The sequence below is a fragment of the Acomys russatus genome, chromosome 27 (genome assembly GCF_903995435.1).
Source record: "Acomys russatus chromosome 27, mAcoRus1.1, whole genome shotgun sequence".
Classification (NCBI taxonomy): domain Eukaryota; kingdom Metazoa; phylum Chordata; class Mammalia; order Rodentia; family Muridae; genus Acomys; species Acomys russatus.
Genome location: NC_067163.1, coordinates 29,803,821 through 29,822,786, shown reverse-complemented (window position 1 = coordinate 29,822,786; position 18,966 = coordinate 29,803,821). Strand labels below are relative to the sequence as shown.

Here is an 18,966-nt window from a genome sequence, read left to right as displayed (position 1 = left end):
TTTTCCCAGTCTGTAGGCTGTCGCTTTGTTCTCTTGACAGTGTCTCCTGCCTTACAGAAGCTTCTCAGCCTCATGAGGTCCCATTTATTAATGGTTGACATTAAGGCCTGGGCCGTTGGTGTTCTGTTCAGGAAGTTGTCTCCTGTGCCAATATGTTCCAGGCTCTTTCCCACTTTTTCCTCTAAGTGGCTTAGTGTCTCTGGTTTTATGTTGAGGTCTTTAATCCACTTGGATTTGAGTTTTGTGCAAGGTGACAAATATAGAACAATATGATAGGCAGATTTGGGCCCAGGGGTCCCGCTCAAACTAAGGCACCAGCCAAGGACAATACAGGAGGTAAACTTTAAACCCCTTCCCAGATCTAGCCAATGGTCAGAATATTCTCCACAGTTGAGTGGAGAGTGTGATACAACTTTCTCACGTACTCTGGTGCCTCACATTTGACCATGTCCCCTGGAGGGGGAGATCTGGTGGCACTCAGAGGAAGGACAGCAGGTAGCCAAGAAGAGACTTGATACCCTATGAGAATATACAGGGGGAGGTAATCCCCCTCAGGAACAGTCATAGGGGAGGGGAATAATGGGAAAATGGGGGGGGGAGGAATGGGAGGATACAAGGGATGGGATAAACATTGAGATGTAACAAGAATAAATTAATAAAAAAAAAGAAAAGAAAAAAAAAAAGACTCTATCTGCAAACACAGTCATATTACTGGTACCCTGAAGTTTGAAAAGCTAACCTAAGACTTTTGAATGGAAACATTATAGTTTACAATGTCCTCCAAAATCAGAGGTTACTTTGAAGAGAACAAAGGTTGGATGATGATGAGAGGGAATCTGGGATTACTGAGGGTCAGATGATAATGGTTATAACAAATGATTTTAAAAAGAAACAATTGGGGAGCAGGAGTGGAGAGATGGCTCAGTGGCTAAGAAAACTGTCTGATCTTCCAAAGTTCTTGAGTTCAATTCCCAGCAACTACATGGTGGCGCATAGCCATCCATAATGAGATCTGGTGCCCTCTTCTGGCCTGTAGCTGTACATGCAGGCAAAATACGGTGTATGTAATAAATAAATCTGTATAAAAAAGAAACATTTGTTGAATGCTTACTATCTGCAGGGAATTTGACCTAAAATCTTAAATGTTCATCTGATTTATACTTTATAGTAATCTGTGAGGAGGGTCATATTATAGTTTTAAAGATTCAGACTTTCAAGCTGGGCAGTGGTGGCACACACCTTTAATCCTAGCACTTGGGAGGTAGAGGTAGGCGGATCTTTGTGAGTTCGAAGTCAGCCTGGTCTACAGATTGAGTCCAGGACAGCTAGAGCTGTTACACAGAGAAATCCTGTCTTGAAAAGCCAGAAAGAAAAAAAAAAAAAAAAAAAAAAAAAAAACCTCAGACTTTCTTCCAGAAATAGGATAACTTTTTAACGCCATGCAGAGTATATGCAGTTGACATGTAACTATGTGCCTATTGACCCAAACATCTCTCAAAGATGTCTCATGGCCTCCTGGGACCTGTGACATCTGGTGTCTACTAGCCACACACCCCGCTAGGCTTCCTGGTCCTAGGTAGGTCCCTTCTGTGATTGCTTCCAATGTCAGTGACCTTCATTCTGACAATGTTTGATACCCATGTCACTTTGGTTACTTCTGGAGGAAGCATCAGCAAGCAGGTCATAAAAATTCCTCTACCACCCCTCCTCTTACATCCTGCTTAAACCATCTAGGAATAGATATTATGAACTTTAGCTACAGTTAAATTATTCCAATAACCTTATTTATGGTCACAGTGTGAGTTTACATTTTCCTGAGTGAATAAGAGCCATGTTGCTAGGGCAAGACTGGGTTGGTGGTGACAGAAAACCAGGGGTGTCCTAACCATTAGCCTCACCAATGCAGAGGAAAAAGGAATTTAAGCTGGCACATTTTGAGGGTCCATCCCTGCTTGGATAAGCTGCTAGTAAGGGGTACAGAACATGAGGCTACCCTGACTTAGATTCTCCAGTTCTTACATTTGTGAAAATATTAAAACCCAGTACTGCTTGGTGCGGTGGCACACGCCTGTAATCCCAGCACTCAGCAAGACAGAGGCAGGTGGCTCTCTGTGAGTTCCAGGCCAGCCTGGCCTATAAACGGAGTCCAGGATAGCCAAGGCTACACAGAGAAACCTTGTCTCAGAAAAACAAACAAACAAGAAAGAAAGAGAAAAAGGAAGGAAGGAAGGAAGGAAGGAAGGAAGGAAAAATGTAGAACTGTTTCTTTCCTGTACCTATAGCAGGAAAAGTCTCCATTTTTTTTTTTTAAATCACATACTCAGCTTAAAATCTGCCTCCTTTAAACATTTTAACTGCACAATACAGTAGTATTAGGTCTAAGCACAGAAACAGACAACAGATTCCTGGAGCCATCCAAGATGTCTGAAAACTACATCCTGGTGAGTGTAGTCCGCTATTCTTCTTTTCTTCCAGGTCCTGGAAAACACTAAACATTCGACTCAATCTTTCTCCAAGTTTGGCCATTTTGCATCCTTACAATCAGTGGAAGAAGTACACCTCCTGCACCGCCGCCACGACCGACTCATCTCACTCAGCATAGTGTTCTCCGGGTTCATCCACGCCACTACTGCACAGGGCAGATTTATCATCCTCGCTTCGGCAATTTGATGGTCCCCTGATTGCTCTAAGTATCTATGTAGCTCCATTCTAAGTTAACACTAGAAACGTATTCACTGCACTTAAATCATTAAGAATGGATTTTTTTCCAGTTTATTGTTCTGAGAAGGAAGAAAAAAAAAAAAGAGTATGTTATGGCTCACTGACACTTTATTTGTAAATTTAAAAAGGTGATTCCCAATTACTGGCTAATGAGTACTTTAGAAAAATGGGGAAATTGAATCTCTAGGCTAGTCTCTTGCTGTTAGCATTCTGGTTTTACTCAATGGAAGCCAATAGCCAAGATGGACAAGATTAGGGGCCAGCAAGACCACTCAGTTAGTAAAAGCACTTTCCTCAGAGTCTGATCCCTTGGACACACGTGATAAAAGGACATGCTCAAAAGTTGTTCTCTGACCTCCATCCACCCACTGTGACACATGCACACACATACGCATGTACACACACACAACAAATACTGAAATATATACAAAATATAAGCTTCTCAATGCCAGCAAGCTGTGCAGACTTGAGCGTGGGTACAGTTTATTTATACTGCGTACAGTGGTAGGGCCCTCCATTTTCAACACATGGCTACAACTCAACATCAAGTTGAAATGATCATGGAACCTTTTCAAGTCAAATCCTCTTCCTTCTCACCTTCAAATGTTTTTCCTTAAGGAAAACTAGAGGGGCCGTGAGAAATTTCTTTGAACCATAGACAATACAGTGGATGCTGGACTCTCACCAATTCTAGCTGGTTCCCATGTAGTGAGCTATCTCCTACCAAAAAGAAGGTCAAGAAGAATCCTGGGACATTTTCATCATTACAACCAAAATTTTATAACTGGAAAGACCAGGCTACTGGCATTGCCCAGTGTAATCATTCATCATCTGCTTGCCCATGCTTACATGGACATATTGTCTTAGTTACTTTCCATTGCTGTCATAATATCCCATGACCAAGACAACTTATAGAAGAGTTTATTATAGTTTCAGAGGGTGAGTCTGTGACCAGCATAGCAGCAGGCCATGAGGCACGGGACTGACGTGTAGCTTGATACACAAGAAGGCGGCATAGAGAGAGTAATTGGGAATGGCATATGCTTTTGAAACCTCAGAGCCTGCCCCCAGCAACATACCTCCTCCAATAAAGCCACACCTCCAAATCCTCCTTAAATAGTTCTACCAACTGGGAACCAAATAGTCAAAACATGAGCATATGGGGTTCATTCTTATTCAAACCACTGCATATATATATATATATATATATATATATATATATATATATTGCTATCAAAATTCCTGTTTCTATTTTAATTATCACTTTTGAAGTGTGTATTAACAAAACCAATTTTTGTCATTAAAAAAATGTCATTACATCAGTCTTTCATTATCTGGTATGGTGATAATTATCATGGAGGACAAAATATACTTTGTCTTTTTTCTCACTACCAAACATTATCTATTTTATACATCAAGATAAACAAACAAATGATGCTTATTCAAGGAAACACACAACTTCCTAAAATAACCCCCACTCCAAGTTATTAGCCGCCATGCAGAGTATCTATGACCAAAGAATACACACAACATATTTTAAAATTAAGCCACTATTTCTAGGTTCGCAGGAGTCACTTGACACTTAGGCAGCACTTTGCAGCTCTCCAGAGAAAGGAACTACACAAGGCTGTAATTCTAGTTGCTGTGTTCACAGTACTCACTGGAACGGAATTTACAAGGCTGCACTTGGAGAGACAAAGTGGGATGTAAAACAACGCTAGTTCCTGCTGCAGTTACAGCACTGGGTCACAGCCTCTGCTGAGCTTCAAGGGAACCAGGCATTAGCTAGCTCTTCAGTGCTGGACCACTGGGAATCTTGATCACCTTTGGAAACGTCCCTTTCAAATGGTCACAAAGTCCTTACATATCCTCTTTTTTGCATTATGTATGCTTTTTCTTTGGGTCTGGCTTCCATGACACAATGTCTGTCCCTTCTCAGTTATAGCAGATTGTTCCCTTACTCTGTGAATCCGTTTCCCTACAGCATTACCACGGTCTGCCTGGCAGTTACTGCTGTAAACAACGAACATTCACTTGAAGTCAGAGCAGATTTTGCATCCATCAATGCAGCTCACAGATGAAAGCCTGGGATTCCTACAGCAGAACCGGGAAATGCTACCCAAAAGCGCCAGGTTACATACTGGGTCTGTCCCTTAATATAAGTGGCAAGTTATAACACTGTTTTAAGGAAGGCAGTCATCAGTACTTGAGCTGGATTTCTTTTCTTTGCTCAGTGTGAGGGCTCTTCTCACTTCCTGCTGGGATAGATCTTCACTTTGGGTTTCTAGGACCATTCTCCCTCATCTCCAGCCCACAAGCACTATAGAAAGTCTGTCACTCATTCCTGAATCATGCTCAGGTTGTGGCGCAGGATCTGGGTCATAATTAATGTCTATATTATTAATTCAAGTGCATTGATTGCCACACTGCTCTCCACCAACTTGTGTTTACCCACTATCACAGTAAGCCAGCAGCAATTAAATTTTCTCCCTTGGGGATGCCTGGTGGCTAACATTTTCATGAGGGCATACAACTCAGTATAACAAAGGCTTCCCCATGGCTGAGCTGGGACTAGTCAGTCATCCTGAATATGAACTTGTTGCTGCATCATGAAAGGGCAGGCTAGGAAGATGCTGACACATCTCTAGGGAGCCCCTAGAAACTTTTACACTTGGACACCTATTATAAACACCTTTGGGATAATTTTCCACCAAAATTACCTTCTTTGGAAAACGTGTACAGTGATCTCTTAAAAAGTAACAGAGAGTGACCATACTATTAAGGAATTCTATTCCTAGATAGCGCAAAAGAATTAAGACCAAGAATGCAAACAGGTGTCTGTACACACTGCTGATGGCAGCATTATTCACAATAGCTAAAATAAAACAACTCAAATACCCACTGACAAACAGAATGTGGTATGCACATGCAACGGCATATTATCCAGTGTGTAAAAATGAAATTCAGCCAAATGTTACAACATGGATGAGCTTTGAAGACATCACACTAATGACACCAACCAGGAAAAGGTCAAATATCACATGTTTCCTTTCAGAGGAGGTCCCTAGAATGGTCAGACTCAGGGTCAGAAAGGTGGATGGTGATTGCCAAGGGTGGGGCTGTTATTGTTTAACTTGCAAATTTATCCTAGAGAGAGACGATGATTACGGGTAAAGCAATTCGAAGGCACTTAGCACTGAACTGTGTACACTTAGGAATAGTTGAAATAGTGGATTTTATGTTATACTTTACCCCAGTAAGAACAAACCTCACCCACTCCAGCGTCTATTCTCAACCACAAATAAATTAATACTGAACTTTAGCAGAATTGTTCTCTCTTAGCCTGGGAAGCAATCCCAGAGCGATAAGCAGAGAAACACAGCCAGGCCTCTCCGCGGGTGAAGTGGCTCATTCATGTGTCTGCCCTGGGTCCTCAGGGCCTGAGAATCAAAAGCATGCCCCGGCAAAGCAGCAAGCCCCACTCCCCTGTGACCTTTTTCCAGTCAATAGAAAATAAATTATGCTCAACACATTCTTAAGAAGGTTGGGGTAAGGAAAGGAAGGAACTGAAATATGTTTCGGAAAGTCACTTTCAAAATCTAAAGTGACTAACAATTTCAGTATTTTAAAGGGTAGATGTAGTTATCTGAGAACTATAAAAATGAACAAGGGGGTATCTGTGTAATGCTGACTCAGACTGTGTCCTTCCTGCAAATAAATTTTATTTTTTAAAATATATTTTATTAATTTATTCACATTACACCTCAATTGTTATCCCATCCCTTGTATCCTCCCATTCCTCCCTCCCTCCCATTTTCCCCTTACTCCCCTCCCGTATGACTATGACTGAGGGGGTCCTCCTCCCCCTGTATATGCTCATAGGGTATCAAGTCTCTTCTTGGTAGCCTGCTATCCTTCCTCTGAGTGCCACCAGGCATTTTATTTTATAGTGACCACTTCTCTAAGTATATTGGTTCTTCTAACTTAGTGTAAATTGTAATTACTATTATATATAAATGTTATTATACTGTATTGTCCTTTCAATTTTCAAATAATTGATATTTGAATTCAAATAACTCAAATACAGTTAATTCACCTAATTCCTTATTATACATAATTAAATCCAAAGTTCAGCAGGGAAAAGTTACTTATTTGCAACCCTAAGACTATGTGTATAAATATATGTAAGTAAATAGCAATATAAGCTCATTTATGGACATGAGTCGTCAAACAATAAAAGCTATCTTCTCACAAAGGACTTCACATTATTCCCTTCAAATGTCTACTGTTCTCACTGGGCTCAATTAAACAAACTCAGTGGACATCCCTCACGCATTCACTCCTTCCTGAAAGCTAATGGCCTGTTTTCCTTGCAGGAATGAAGACTCTCCCTATGGACACGCGAGACATGGTCACTGCCATGTCACTTCTGTATGCTGTTCCCAGATAGTAAGAGTTGACCGATCCTGCTTTGGAGCATTTTACAGATCTTTCCCTCTGTCTGAGGGGCTTTAGCACCTCTATGTCCTTCCATCGTACCTGAAATTGGGACTTTCCCTTTGCATTCTCAACCTTCTGGTATTTGTTGTTGTGGGGGTGGGGTGGGGTGGAGGGAGTGGGGCAGGGTGTTGTGGTGTTGTTTTCAGACAGGGTCTTGCCAAGTTGCCTAGCCTATCCTTGAACTTTCAATCCTCCTGTCTCTAATCACAAGTGCTGAGACTACAGGCAAATGCTAATATGCCCAGCACCCAATCCTTCCTGCTCCACTTTCATTTTTTGTCAATGACACTACCGCCCTCTGACATAGACTGTGCTGTTTGGTTTTTGTCAGTGTAACACAAGCCTAGCCACATCTGGAAAGAGAAAAAAAAAATTTTTTTTTAAGAGAAATCTTAGTTGAGAACATGCCTTCATTAGATTGGCCTAAACACAAGTCTCTGGGGTATGGTCTTGATTAATGATTGATGGGTGATGGCCCAGATCGGTGGAGGTGATTCTATTCCTTTGGTGGTCCTGGGTTGTATAAGAAAGCAGGCTGAGAAAGCCATGAGGGACAAGCCAGTAAGAAACACACCTCCATGGCTTCTGCTTCACTTCCTGCCTCCAGCTTCCTCCTATCATTTCCCTCAGTGATGGACTGTTGCCTGGCAGTGTGAGCTGTAATAAACTCTGTCCTCTCCAAGTTGTTTTTTGGTCATCATGTTTTAGGACAGCGATAGAAATTCCAACCAAGACAGAGACCAATCAATAGGTATTTTTGAATGAATAAATTATAGCTGTTCAGAATTTATGGGTGCTTGAAATGCATTTGATTCTTGGATTTTGAAGTTACTTATTAAAGGGTAAGTTTATGAAAACTGTAGTGAATCAGCACCATCTCTTGCTCTGGCTAACATAGAGCTCCCAGTCCTGAATGCCTTAGTTCTTAAAATGTACCTATTTCTGAAACTAATTGTATCTTGTGAAAAATGTGTCATAATGAAAGGCTTGATTAAGTCTCACTGGTCGCTACCCTTCATCTTTTCCTGTTCCCTAGCCTCCCAGGAGAAGCCCTGGATAATCAGTAGTCAGGGTTAAGTACACAAATCCCTGACAGCCTTTTTTCCTAATGCATGTTACATGGGGCTGCCACTCAGTAATGAACCAGATCGCACATTAGCCTTGCAATTCAGAGCAAGCTGGTGACTATCAGTTGGAGACTGGCAACTGAATTCGTTTTTTCCCCTCTCCTATAACTCATAGCAGTCTTCTCTCCTTACAGATCGACCAACTGTTTTTTCAGCAGGCTGCCTCTCCCACTCAAGTACCACTGATGTGAATTGCATGGTAGACAGCCTTGGAATCAAGCCATCTCTAGAAACCCAGTGAAAAGCCACTCTGCGGATGCAACTACACAGCTCTTGGGGAATGAGATAACCCATAAGGCCCCAAAAGAGTGGGGGTCATAGTCCAGGAGATCATGGATATAACCCAGTCTGGATTGTGTTATTTTAGTGTTGGGGAAAACCCTAGGTTTCAGACATGCTAAGCACACGCTGTACCACAAAACTAGGCTCCTACGCCCCAGTCTAGGTTTTAAGTCACTTTATTACCAAAACACACTTCCAATGCAATGAAAACTCATTCTATAAAGTGCACAAGAACGAAAAATGTTCTTTTAGCTGAATCACAAAGCATGTAAGGAACTACATGAAGTCTTCATACAAATTTTATATCTATTATAAGATGATCCTGGAGTTAATACCGATTCAAAGCTCTCAAGATTCTGTTTAAAAGGCTTATAACAAGGAGTTTCGCCTATTGCTTAGTGTTAGTTGCTGACAGACTCCCTGAGGGTATCTTGCTCCTCTTGGTGACAACATTAGTGATGAAAGCCAAAGAGGCCATTAACAACAAGTAATTAATTGTACAGTCCACGAAGGAAAAAGCAAACAAACAAACAAACCAACTTCGGGACACCAGGGACAAGCATTAGCAAAGTATATAGCCCAGCTAAGTATACAGGCACTTCATTTGCACTCTTTAATGTAATCAACAGTGTATCGATAATGAGCTACCTTCAGGTGTGCAGAAAAGTGATGAGATGGCAAATGCAGCCAGCGTTGATTCTTGCCTAAGAGTGTCTCTCAGACAAAAATGGATTTTGGAGGACAGGATGTTGGGAGGGAGATTATGATAAGGGGGTTCCCCAGTGGGGGTTGAAGTGGGAGGTGAGGAGGGGTATATAGAATCAAGATACACTGTATATGTGTATGAAACTTTCAAGTAGTAAACTAAAATTAAATATAGATTTTTATAGCACTTTAAAGCACTGCTATTATAAATTCAACTTAAGAGGCACAGTCAAAAATGTGGTTATAATTTTGAAAAGGGAATTGTCACGAATCACAGCTGGCTTGTTGCTATCATATGGTTTTTGAGAAATTAAAAGCAGTGGGGTGTGATAGCACACACTTTAATCCCAGGATTCGGGAGGCTGAGGAAGGAGCAAAGGCCCTTAGGCCAGGCTCACTTACAAGTGCTTTGACACTTTTTATGTGTAGAAGTTCTAACCACCTTTGGAATGTTGCTTTACCAGCAGACAGCATGAGGAAGCTCTGTCACGTTCTAATTTATCACTTTCAGGTTAGAGAAGACGGTCATTTCTACAGGCATTATAGACTGAGTGCTGCAATCTCAGGAGACCCCTGAACTTGCCTCTTTCTAAGGAAAAGAAGAGAAGCGATACAACTGTCAAAGCACAGGGAATCCACAGGATACTGTAACTATTAGTTCTCTGTGTGTCTCTTTCTGTTCTTTCTCTTTCTGTTCTCTCTCTCTGTGTCTCTGTCTCTGTCTCTCTGTCTCTGCCTCTCTCTCTCTCTCTCTCTGTCTCTCTGTCTCTGCCTCTGTCTCTCTCTCTCTCTCTCTGTGGGGTGTGGGGGTATTGTGTTGATGGAGACTGAACTTAGGACTCCACACAAGCTAGGCAGATGCTCTACCAGTTAACAAACCAGCACACTCCCAGCCCACATTCCATCCTTCTGAGAAAGTCACAAGAATTCCATAAAATAAAATAAAACAAATAAAAACCAACAAAGGATATTTCATTGAGAACTCATTCTAACACGCACTGTGTATACTTATCTCTGAGTAATTTTGTCTGCTTTTTAAATGTGTGTCTTAGTGGTGGCATTTCTCAGCACGAAAGTAAAAAAAAAAAAATCAAATGGCGATGTTTCTTGAACCACTTTGCTCCGTCCTCACCATGGGAACAACAGCCACAGCTCACCTTGTTTGTGCTCAGCCTTTAAGGTTGGGGCCATTTTTACTGGCACAACAGCATCTTCAGTGTACGACAGCTAACCACCAAGGCAGTGGCTCCTTCAGAAGCCCATCCCTCTGGCATACTGTTAGCTCTGCTCCGTCTGCCTTCTCTTGGATCCTGCGAATTTTCTAAGATATATTCTTCTTCAGTCTTCCCATAGGTCCCGAGAAATTATATTCATGAAATTCCTTGCCTGTTTTCACAGACTAAATTAGGGTGGAGTTAAAGTGATCCATCTCTCATGGAAGCAACAAGGAAGTTGAACCACCACTCAGTTCACAGCAGGAGCAAGAACATGTGGTCATAATCTGACTGTGAGATGCGCAGATGGAAACAGCATCGCATTTGAAGGCATCACAGCTGAGGCGCTCTCCCAGCATCTTTTCATCTTCTTCATTGATTATCCTTTCATGTGGGTCCAATGATCAATTTACAACTTCCTGGCAGTTCCCTGTTCCATTTCTGTAACCCTAACACCTGTTCTGTGTAGCTGGCAAGAGGAAGGCAGCCCTCTTTTCTCATGTACAAGCTGAAGGAGGTTTGTCTGGGTCTGCAGGCCCACAGTTTTTGGTGACTTTTGTGAAATATCTCCATTAAGTTCTGTAAATAATCTCTGAGCGGGAAATGCTTCCCAGGGAACCAGGGTTTGATGGCTGAACCTCCCTCAGCTTTGGACAATGATGACTTTTCTAACCTTTGTGTACACACACACACACACACACACACACACACACACACACACACACACACACACCACACCACACACACCTACCCCAGAGAAGTTTACCTTGACTTAGGAAACTGGTCTTTCAGCTTCTAGTGATGGGAAACACTTATGAAAATGTTAGGATATAGATGACAATCCCAGGAGGAGTCTAGAAGCAAACTTTTCTACAAGTTAGTTAAAATTGACTCCTAAAGGCTAGGATCTCTTCTCAGATTTATTTGTGTTTTTAATTGGATGTCCTCACATGAAAAAAAAAATAGGAAGTTAATTAAAAATCACACATTAGTTCCTTAAACACTTATCAATCATCTCTACATGTTAAGAAGGTCAACTGTTTTATTTGTGTTATTTCTAGTAAAAACTTAACGGCATTATCCTACAAACCAAAAGGTACAGGATGCTCTAACACATTAATGGAGCCAAGAAGAAATCAAGCCTTTTCTTTCCCCTTCTTACTCCCCTTCTTACTCGAACCATTATATTGAAATTAGATAGCGACAGATCCAGAATTTTAAACTTTTGAATTTTAGATTAAGACTTGTTAATGCTCTACTTTTCAAATATTTAATATTATCAAGAAAAAAAAATCTCACAGAGTGCATTTGCATTAATTAGATATGAAGCATTTTAAAGTATAGAGGTATCAAATGTTTTATGTCTCAACTTTTCATAGATTTTTTTTTTTTTTTTTTTTTTTTTTTTTTTTTTTTTTTTTTTTTAGGCATGGTTTCTGTGTAGCCTTGACTGTCCTGGACTCACTTTGTAAACCAGGCTGGCCTTGAACTCACAGCGATCTGTCTGCCTCTGCCTCCCAAATGCTAAAATTAAAGGCATGCGCCACCACCGCCCGGCTCACAGATGTATCTTTTATTTCATTTCAAGCTATCCTAATACTTAAGGATAGTAACATCTGTTCCCTAAATTATCTTTCTGATCTTTTTGTTAATTTTCTTTTTAGTTAATTAATATTTATATCCAGACCACACTTCCCCTTCCTCCTCTCCTCCCAGATCTTCCTCTGTCTCTTGGATCTTAAAAGACAAACAAATGTACTGTCCTAAATAGTTTATAAAGTGAAAACCAACAATAAGAATACATTTACTTATTTTTGTGTGGCTCAAATTACTTTCAAATTGGAAGGCAGTCTAGGGTCCTCAAGTTTCTGTCCTTGGGATTGCAGTGATGGTGGGCTCATGGAAGAACCAGAACTTAACAGAATCTAAAATGAGGGATGATATATTTTATCCTTATGGATATTTGTTTTTGTTTTTAAGGAACAGAAAGTAAGTCTACATAGTCTTATTACTGATCCCTAAATATGTGGGTTAATTCTGGCCTTTTCATTTGTCTCCTCTATTTGAGTACATAAATTGTACTCGTCTATTTTGGAGAGTTAACTGGGTCGCCCAGGCTGGCCTGAGACCCACAGTCCTCCTGCCGCTCTCTCTCCATGCTGGGTTATAGGTATGCATCACCACACTTGGCTTCTTCAAATTCTTAAACGTCTTCACTACATATTATGAAATGTAATAGGTTGCAATCATGGCTGAGGTGTGTGTGTGTGTGTGTGTGTGTGTGTGTGTGTGTGTGTGTGTACATGTATGCTAGTTAATGGAACACAGGGAGCATATTCAGAAGTCATTCCTCTTTACTAGCTCTTTACTTTGTTTTTTGAGGCAGGGTCTCTCTCATAAACCTAGAGTTCACCAATTAGGCTAGGCAGGCTAGCCAGTGGGCTCCTAGGAACCACCTGTCTTCATTTTTCCCAGCATTGGGATTACCAGTGTGCTACCATTTCTAGCTTTTTACACAGGTGTGAGGGATCAAACTCATGTCTTCACTCATGCACAGCAAACATTTACCAACTGAGTTACTCCCTTAGCCCCGGAACACCTGACCACCATGTAGCTGGGCTTTTGGCTACTTAATTGGGTTCTTTTACCCACCTCCCTACGCCACCCCTACCCCTTCCAATCTCCCAACACTAGGTAAGAAAGAAAGAAGTTAGAGGGGAAAGGGGGCATTGATACAGTTAGACTACTTTCTACTGATTAGGGGCATCAAGTTTTTGGGGGCCAGGGTTGATATTTGTCTTCGGGATATCTCCAACCAGCAATCCAGCAACCAATAGCAGCAGCAATCCCTGGCCCCCCACACCCTCAGCCTCTTGGGATCTGGTGTTAATTATACCCTCTGAAGAGTCCCTAGAATTCCAAACACAAACTATCTTCAGCTAGCAAAATCACACCTGTGCTAGAGCAGGAGGCAAAGCATAGTCAACTGCTGTGGACAATCTGAAGTAGGCCCACATCCCACACCTGGAATTAAAAAAAAAAATTCACATATTTCTATGTTAAAAAATAATTCTCCTTACACCACATGGTAGGATTCACAGGAAACACCTCCACTAGGACCCTTAGGGAGGGGGCATAGAATGTGGCAAATGTAGCATCCAACACTTCCTCTACAGTCAGGCTGGGGCTGACCCACACTACTTCTAAGCTTTGGAAACTGTCATAATTGCTTGAAGTTCCTTAAGTGAAACCACAAGGAAACTCAGAGTTGTGGGTGTAGAGTCTGGTACTAATTGTCTTGTAGACAGCCAGGAAAACATAGGAAATAATTTAGAAACCTTGGACCCTACTTATCTTGGGCTGAACATCCCTCTCGCCAGTGTAAGACTCTCAAGATATGCACAAACACCTCTCTCTGAATGCACTAAGTGACATGTAAGCAACATCAGGCTGCACTCATACTGCACGCCCCCCAAGCGAAAGAAGCTTCTCTTCCTCTTGAGAATTATCCAACTCAGACAGGTTGTGTTTAATCACACTCCCCTTATGTGCCAGTAGACATTTGGGAAGGTCACTTCAGCCTGAACTGATTCAGGGTACATACACAATAAAGAAAGACTATGTTCTCTTTAAAGAACACCTTTTGTTTATCGTCTTTTGCCTATGCATAAAAGGGCAGACATACAACTTAAATCAGATGCGTGATGGGAGAGGACAGGTGCAGTAGAAAAATGATTATTTAACCTAACCAACCAATCAAAATAGAGAACCACTCAAGCCACACCCCTTCTTAACAGATCCTCCCTCCTTTACACTTCATTAAAAAAGAGCCTAGGACATAATCACGGGGCTTCCAAGCATCTTCGCGCATGCAGTCGGCTTGCTCTCTTACGCGCATGCAGTCGGCTTGCTCTCTTACAACATATTCTGTCCTGCTGTAGCACTCTGCTTTGAATAAAGTTTCCTCACTCCTTTGCAATCTATGTGGGCTTCCATTTCATTAAAAAAAAAAGTCTCAAAGCCAGAAAAGTCCTGGCCTAGACCGTGAGCACAGCACATGCCCAAGGTGAAATCACGGCAGTGAGACATTTTAGGAAAAACAAGAGACCAAAATGGTTCAGCAATGGTATGTGTTCATCTCTTATGATAATCTTAGGAGCTTTTTGGTAAAATTGGAATTATAACAAGACAGAAGGCATAAAAACAGATAAATCCATTATAAGTGGTGGCACTTAAGAGGAACAAGTTCGATTGCCTCCTTCAACAAGCAATGTCTCCATATTAATTATCATGGTGGCTGTGTAAATCGCACAGACCAGGTCTGCCATATCCCCTGAATCACTTCCAAGGCTGCAGACACTCTTACTCCTCTGACTTTGCATCCTAAGTACACACCCTTATACTTTTTAGCCCTTGGAATGTGTTCCTATGTTACCATACAGAAAATGATATAGCTAATATTTGAATAGATCACAGATGGGTAAGACAAAAAAAGAAACAAGGGATGGAAATAGGGGCAAGAGGAAGAGAGAAATAAAAGCATGGCGAGGGATATGATAAAGGAGTTTTATTAACTAGCAGGCCATATAAACATATTCTAGATGATTACCCGTATAAGAGCCCGACTTTGTCTTTTATTGGCATAATTAGAAGCAATTTTACCTGAAATACTTGAATCTTAATAGCTCTACATGCCATATATTTCAGATATACATTCCAAAAGAGATGAGTTATTTTTGTATAAAATACAAACACCAAGCAAAAAATTATGCTCACTGAGAAAGTGCCTAGAGAGCCACATACATGCATGTTGTTAAATATAGAAACTAACTATAATGAGAATCATTATCTCCAGTTTCCAAGGATACCAGGATAAGCACTACTCCTAAATTGCAGTTCATTCAGCAAAGGGCATAGAGTAATTTATATTCAGGGTCATCACCGGCTGACAGCAGATGTGGAAAGAGGACCAGGGCAAATCACCCTGCTTGCTTAATTCTGTTTATTACCACTTCGCTTTTCAGTCCCTGACCCCTGTTCCTTTGGTTCCCAACACTGGCCAACATTTCATAGGAGAATTTTGAGGAATGCGGCTGTAAATAACAATTTCCAAGGGGGGGGGGGGAATCGTCAAAGGGCAGAAAAAGATGTGATTGATGTTAGACTGGGGGTGGGGACTGGCATTCTCATTTTCCTTGTTTGTGAAAAGCAGCAAAAGCTGTTTGTATGCATCAGTCACATTGGTCGCCATCTTTCCCTTTGCATAGACGAGAACTGTACAATTAACCTCAACTTCTCAGCCAACCAGGACTGCGTAATTTGAGGCCCTTGGAGAATACTACTGGCCAACTGCCATGATTTCCAAAATCAAACTCACCATCTTGGAATTTTACTTTCTTGCCTTTAGGATCTAGACTTTTTACAACACACCCATGCCCTTTGTATGAACATATTTAAAACTAGTTTCCAACGACTTTGGGGGTAACCTGGGCACCACTGACTTGTTTGTGATAGTCCGTATTTGATTGCTTTTACTATGGCAAGCATTTAGGTCACCGTAGGTGAGTAGTGACAAGGAGAGGTAGGACACTTTATTAGGTAAATATCAGTAAGAGGCCATGGGTCCTAGGGAGTTGTCCTTCTAAGTCAAACTGTCATTTATGAAAAGGTGATTCAGATTTTGCAGATACTTTATTTTAAAATTATGAAAATATACATAAAAATATATCTCAGGGGCTGGGGAGATGGCTCCATGGGTAAAGTGCTCGCTGTACAAGCATGAGGTCCTGAGTTCAGGCTCCCTCAGTCAGTTCAGGCTCCCTCAGACCCACATAAAAGCCGGCTGAGTGCATGCCTGCCATCCTGCTCTGAGAGGTGGAGCCAGGTCAAAAGTAGGGACTTGCTGGCCTGCCAGTCTAGCGGAAAAGGTGAGCTCCAGTTTCAGTGAGAGAATGCGGAGCCCCAACACTGACTTCTGGCTTCTACACCCACTAGCATGTGTGAGTGAACCCGCACACACATGCACGTATGCAAAGACTACAAAAAATACAACATGGACTTATAATAATAGCAATTTTTTTCTATTTAGTTCCTTGACCATCACCTATCCACTCAGAGAACTACAACCTCCCATGGAGCATCTGGAACCTTTTAATGTTGCTTCTTACTGGACATGAGCCATTATGCCAGGCTAAGCTTCTTAGTTTAATGGGATGATAAAGAACAAGCTGGCTATTTTGATAGTAAAGGCTTTCTAGGGCATTCCTCTTCTGCAACAAATGATACTGTTCACTAGTGAAGGAATAAAGCACAACATAAATTCCCAATTGCTATGTAATTCTATATCAATAGGCAATCTAGTTACAGATTAACTGTAAATACAGAGACTGCAATTTCTTTCTTTAACATTCTTCCTATACATTATACATGATTAAATATTACATATGTATATGCATTGTCATGAAGATGTCAGCATAGCCTTGTTTTTTTTTTTTTTTAATCAAAACAAATTCTTTGATTTGGGACTAAAAGGTGGGTTTCTGAATCTAGTCAAGAAAGTAGTAAAAGCAAATGTAAAGACTATGTGAATGGGAGGATTCCTCGATTATCTTGAAAATCATGTCAAAATTATTCTGGTGTGTCATTTTGACACCATTTCTCACAGGACCAACATTTGGAGATAAGATGGCTTCAGGTGAGATTTTGTGTTTCTTTCATGAAGCTGTTCAAGTTGCAAAGCTTTAAGGAAAGGGGACCTATTTACTCCTTGTCCCACCCAAGGCTAAGCACTTAATTAGAGCAAAGTATAGTACCATAAGTGCAGTGGTGGTGAACATCAGACAAAATATTCACAGGTCACTAGTAGAAAAGTCATCTCGTTTGGACATTTCTTCCTGATAACGTACATTAGCTTTCATGAAACATCCAAAGGCAGAAAGTTTACATTAAGTTTCATAACTGTTTTCCCTGTTTATGCATAATCAATCTAAAAAATATCTTCAGCAACTGAACGTGCTCCACCCAACAAGCTTTATCTTGGACTGGGGCCACTTGGCTCTCTGGATGTAAAAACCTCAGATGATGGGTTTCCCCGCCCCACTTTCTATTATCTCAGCATCTAAATTACAGTCCTGTATTTTGAAAAATACTTTCTAGTGGCTCACCCCCTCTGCCTCCTTTTGAATTAGAAAAGTGTCTAATTATCCTTAAACCATAAAGGCAGTTACAACGCTAGTGAGCCTTGACATGATTTTGTAAAAAGTGGGTCCATGTCCATCAGAAAAGAATCTGGCTCTGCCACCAGAAGCTAAGGCCAACAGTTCCCCTCACGGGTCTGGCAGAGCTCTGATTCTTGGCCCAGCTTCCAGCCCGCGGTCCTCCAGCGCAGCTTCCCTGGCCTCAGCTCTGCACTGAAGCTGCAGAGCTGGCCGACCACTGTGGTCTCAGTTTCAGTCCTGCCCAGAGAGGGGGTGTGGCTGGCGTGGCAGTGGGGAGCAAAAGGCAAAGAGGGTACTCCCGGCTGTGCGTCCTGGAGTGACCAGGTAACCTGAAAGCTGCCAGGGGAGGCCAGGGGAGTGACAGAGTGCATGGAGGTTTCCAAGAGGCTGGATAACATCCACTTGGGGTGTGGACCGGAAAGAGGGCGAGGGGTGAAGCAGACGTGCAAGTAGGGGCGAGTGCCCAGGGCGCGGTGGAGCCGGGCGGTTGCACAAAGTGGAGGCAATCGCGGAGCGGGGCAGCAGTCCCGGGATGGCGGGGGAGACATGAGGGACTGCGTGGTGGGTTCCGGCCCGGGGCACGCACTCACCTATGCACAGCTGGATAGCGTAGGCGTAGTAGGACCAGCCCAGCAGCAGGCTGATGAACACCACTGGGATCCAGTAGAGCACCCGCCGGCACCGTCGCCTCACGCCGCCCGGGCCCGAGGGCGCCATCTTCCAGCCGCACACACCTGCCCAGCTCCGTCGCCGCCGCCGCCCGCGGGCCTGACTCGGGGCCGGGCTTGGGGCTCCCGGAGCACCCGGCGGGACAGGCCCGGGGGCGGCGGCTGGCTGTGCTGCGGCCACTGCGGCCGCCGTGGCGCTAGCTCCCCATCCCGCGGCGGCGAGCGGGCGCCGCGGACACCGGCTGCTCAGCTCAGCTGAGGCGGTGGCTCTAAGGGGTGGGGAGTTGGGGGGGGGGGGAGGACGGAGGCGGCGAGGCGGCGGGAAGCTCCGCTCCGCCCCCGCCTGGTCCCCGCCCGGTCCCCGCCTCGCTGCCTCCCACTGCGCGGCGGGCTGCGCCCTCCGGACAGTGCGGGGGCTCTGGGCTCGGACTCCTACTGCGCCCCAGGGCTCTCCCCTCTCGCCCTTGCGCCGGGCCGCCACAGGGGCGCTAGAGGTGGCGACCCCGGTGCCCAGCTTGGCCCGCCGCCCCTT

General features: G+C 42.9%; 1 protein-coding gene across 1 annotated transcript in view; it reads right to left on the bottom strand.

The window, feature by feature from the left end:
• Zdhhc2 (zinc finger DHHC-type palmitoyltransferase 2) overlaps nt 1-18,537 on the bottom strand; it is a 59,539-nt gene extending 41,002 nt beyond the window's left edge. Inside the window, exon 1 of the mRNA XM_051169607.1 lies at nt 18,357-18,537. Coding sequence (XP_051025564.1) covers nt 18,357-18,483 — 127 coding nt within the window. The 5' untranslated portion in view covers nt 18,484-18,537. The remainder of the gene's footprint in view (nt 1-18,356) is intronic.
• Between the last annotated feature and the right edge of the window lie 429 nt (nt 18,538-18,966).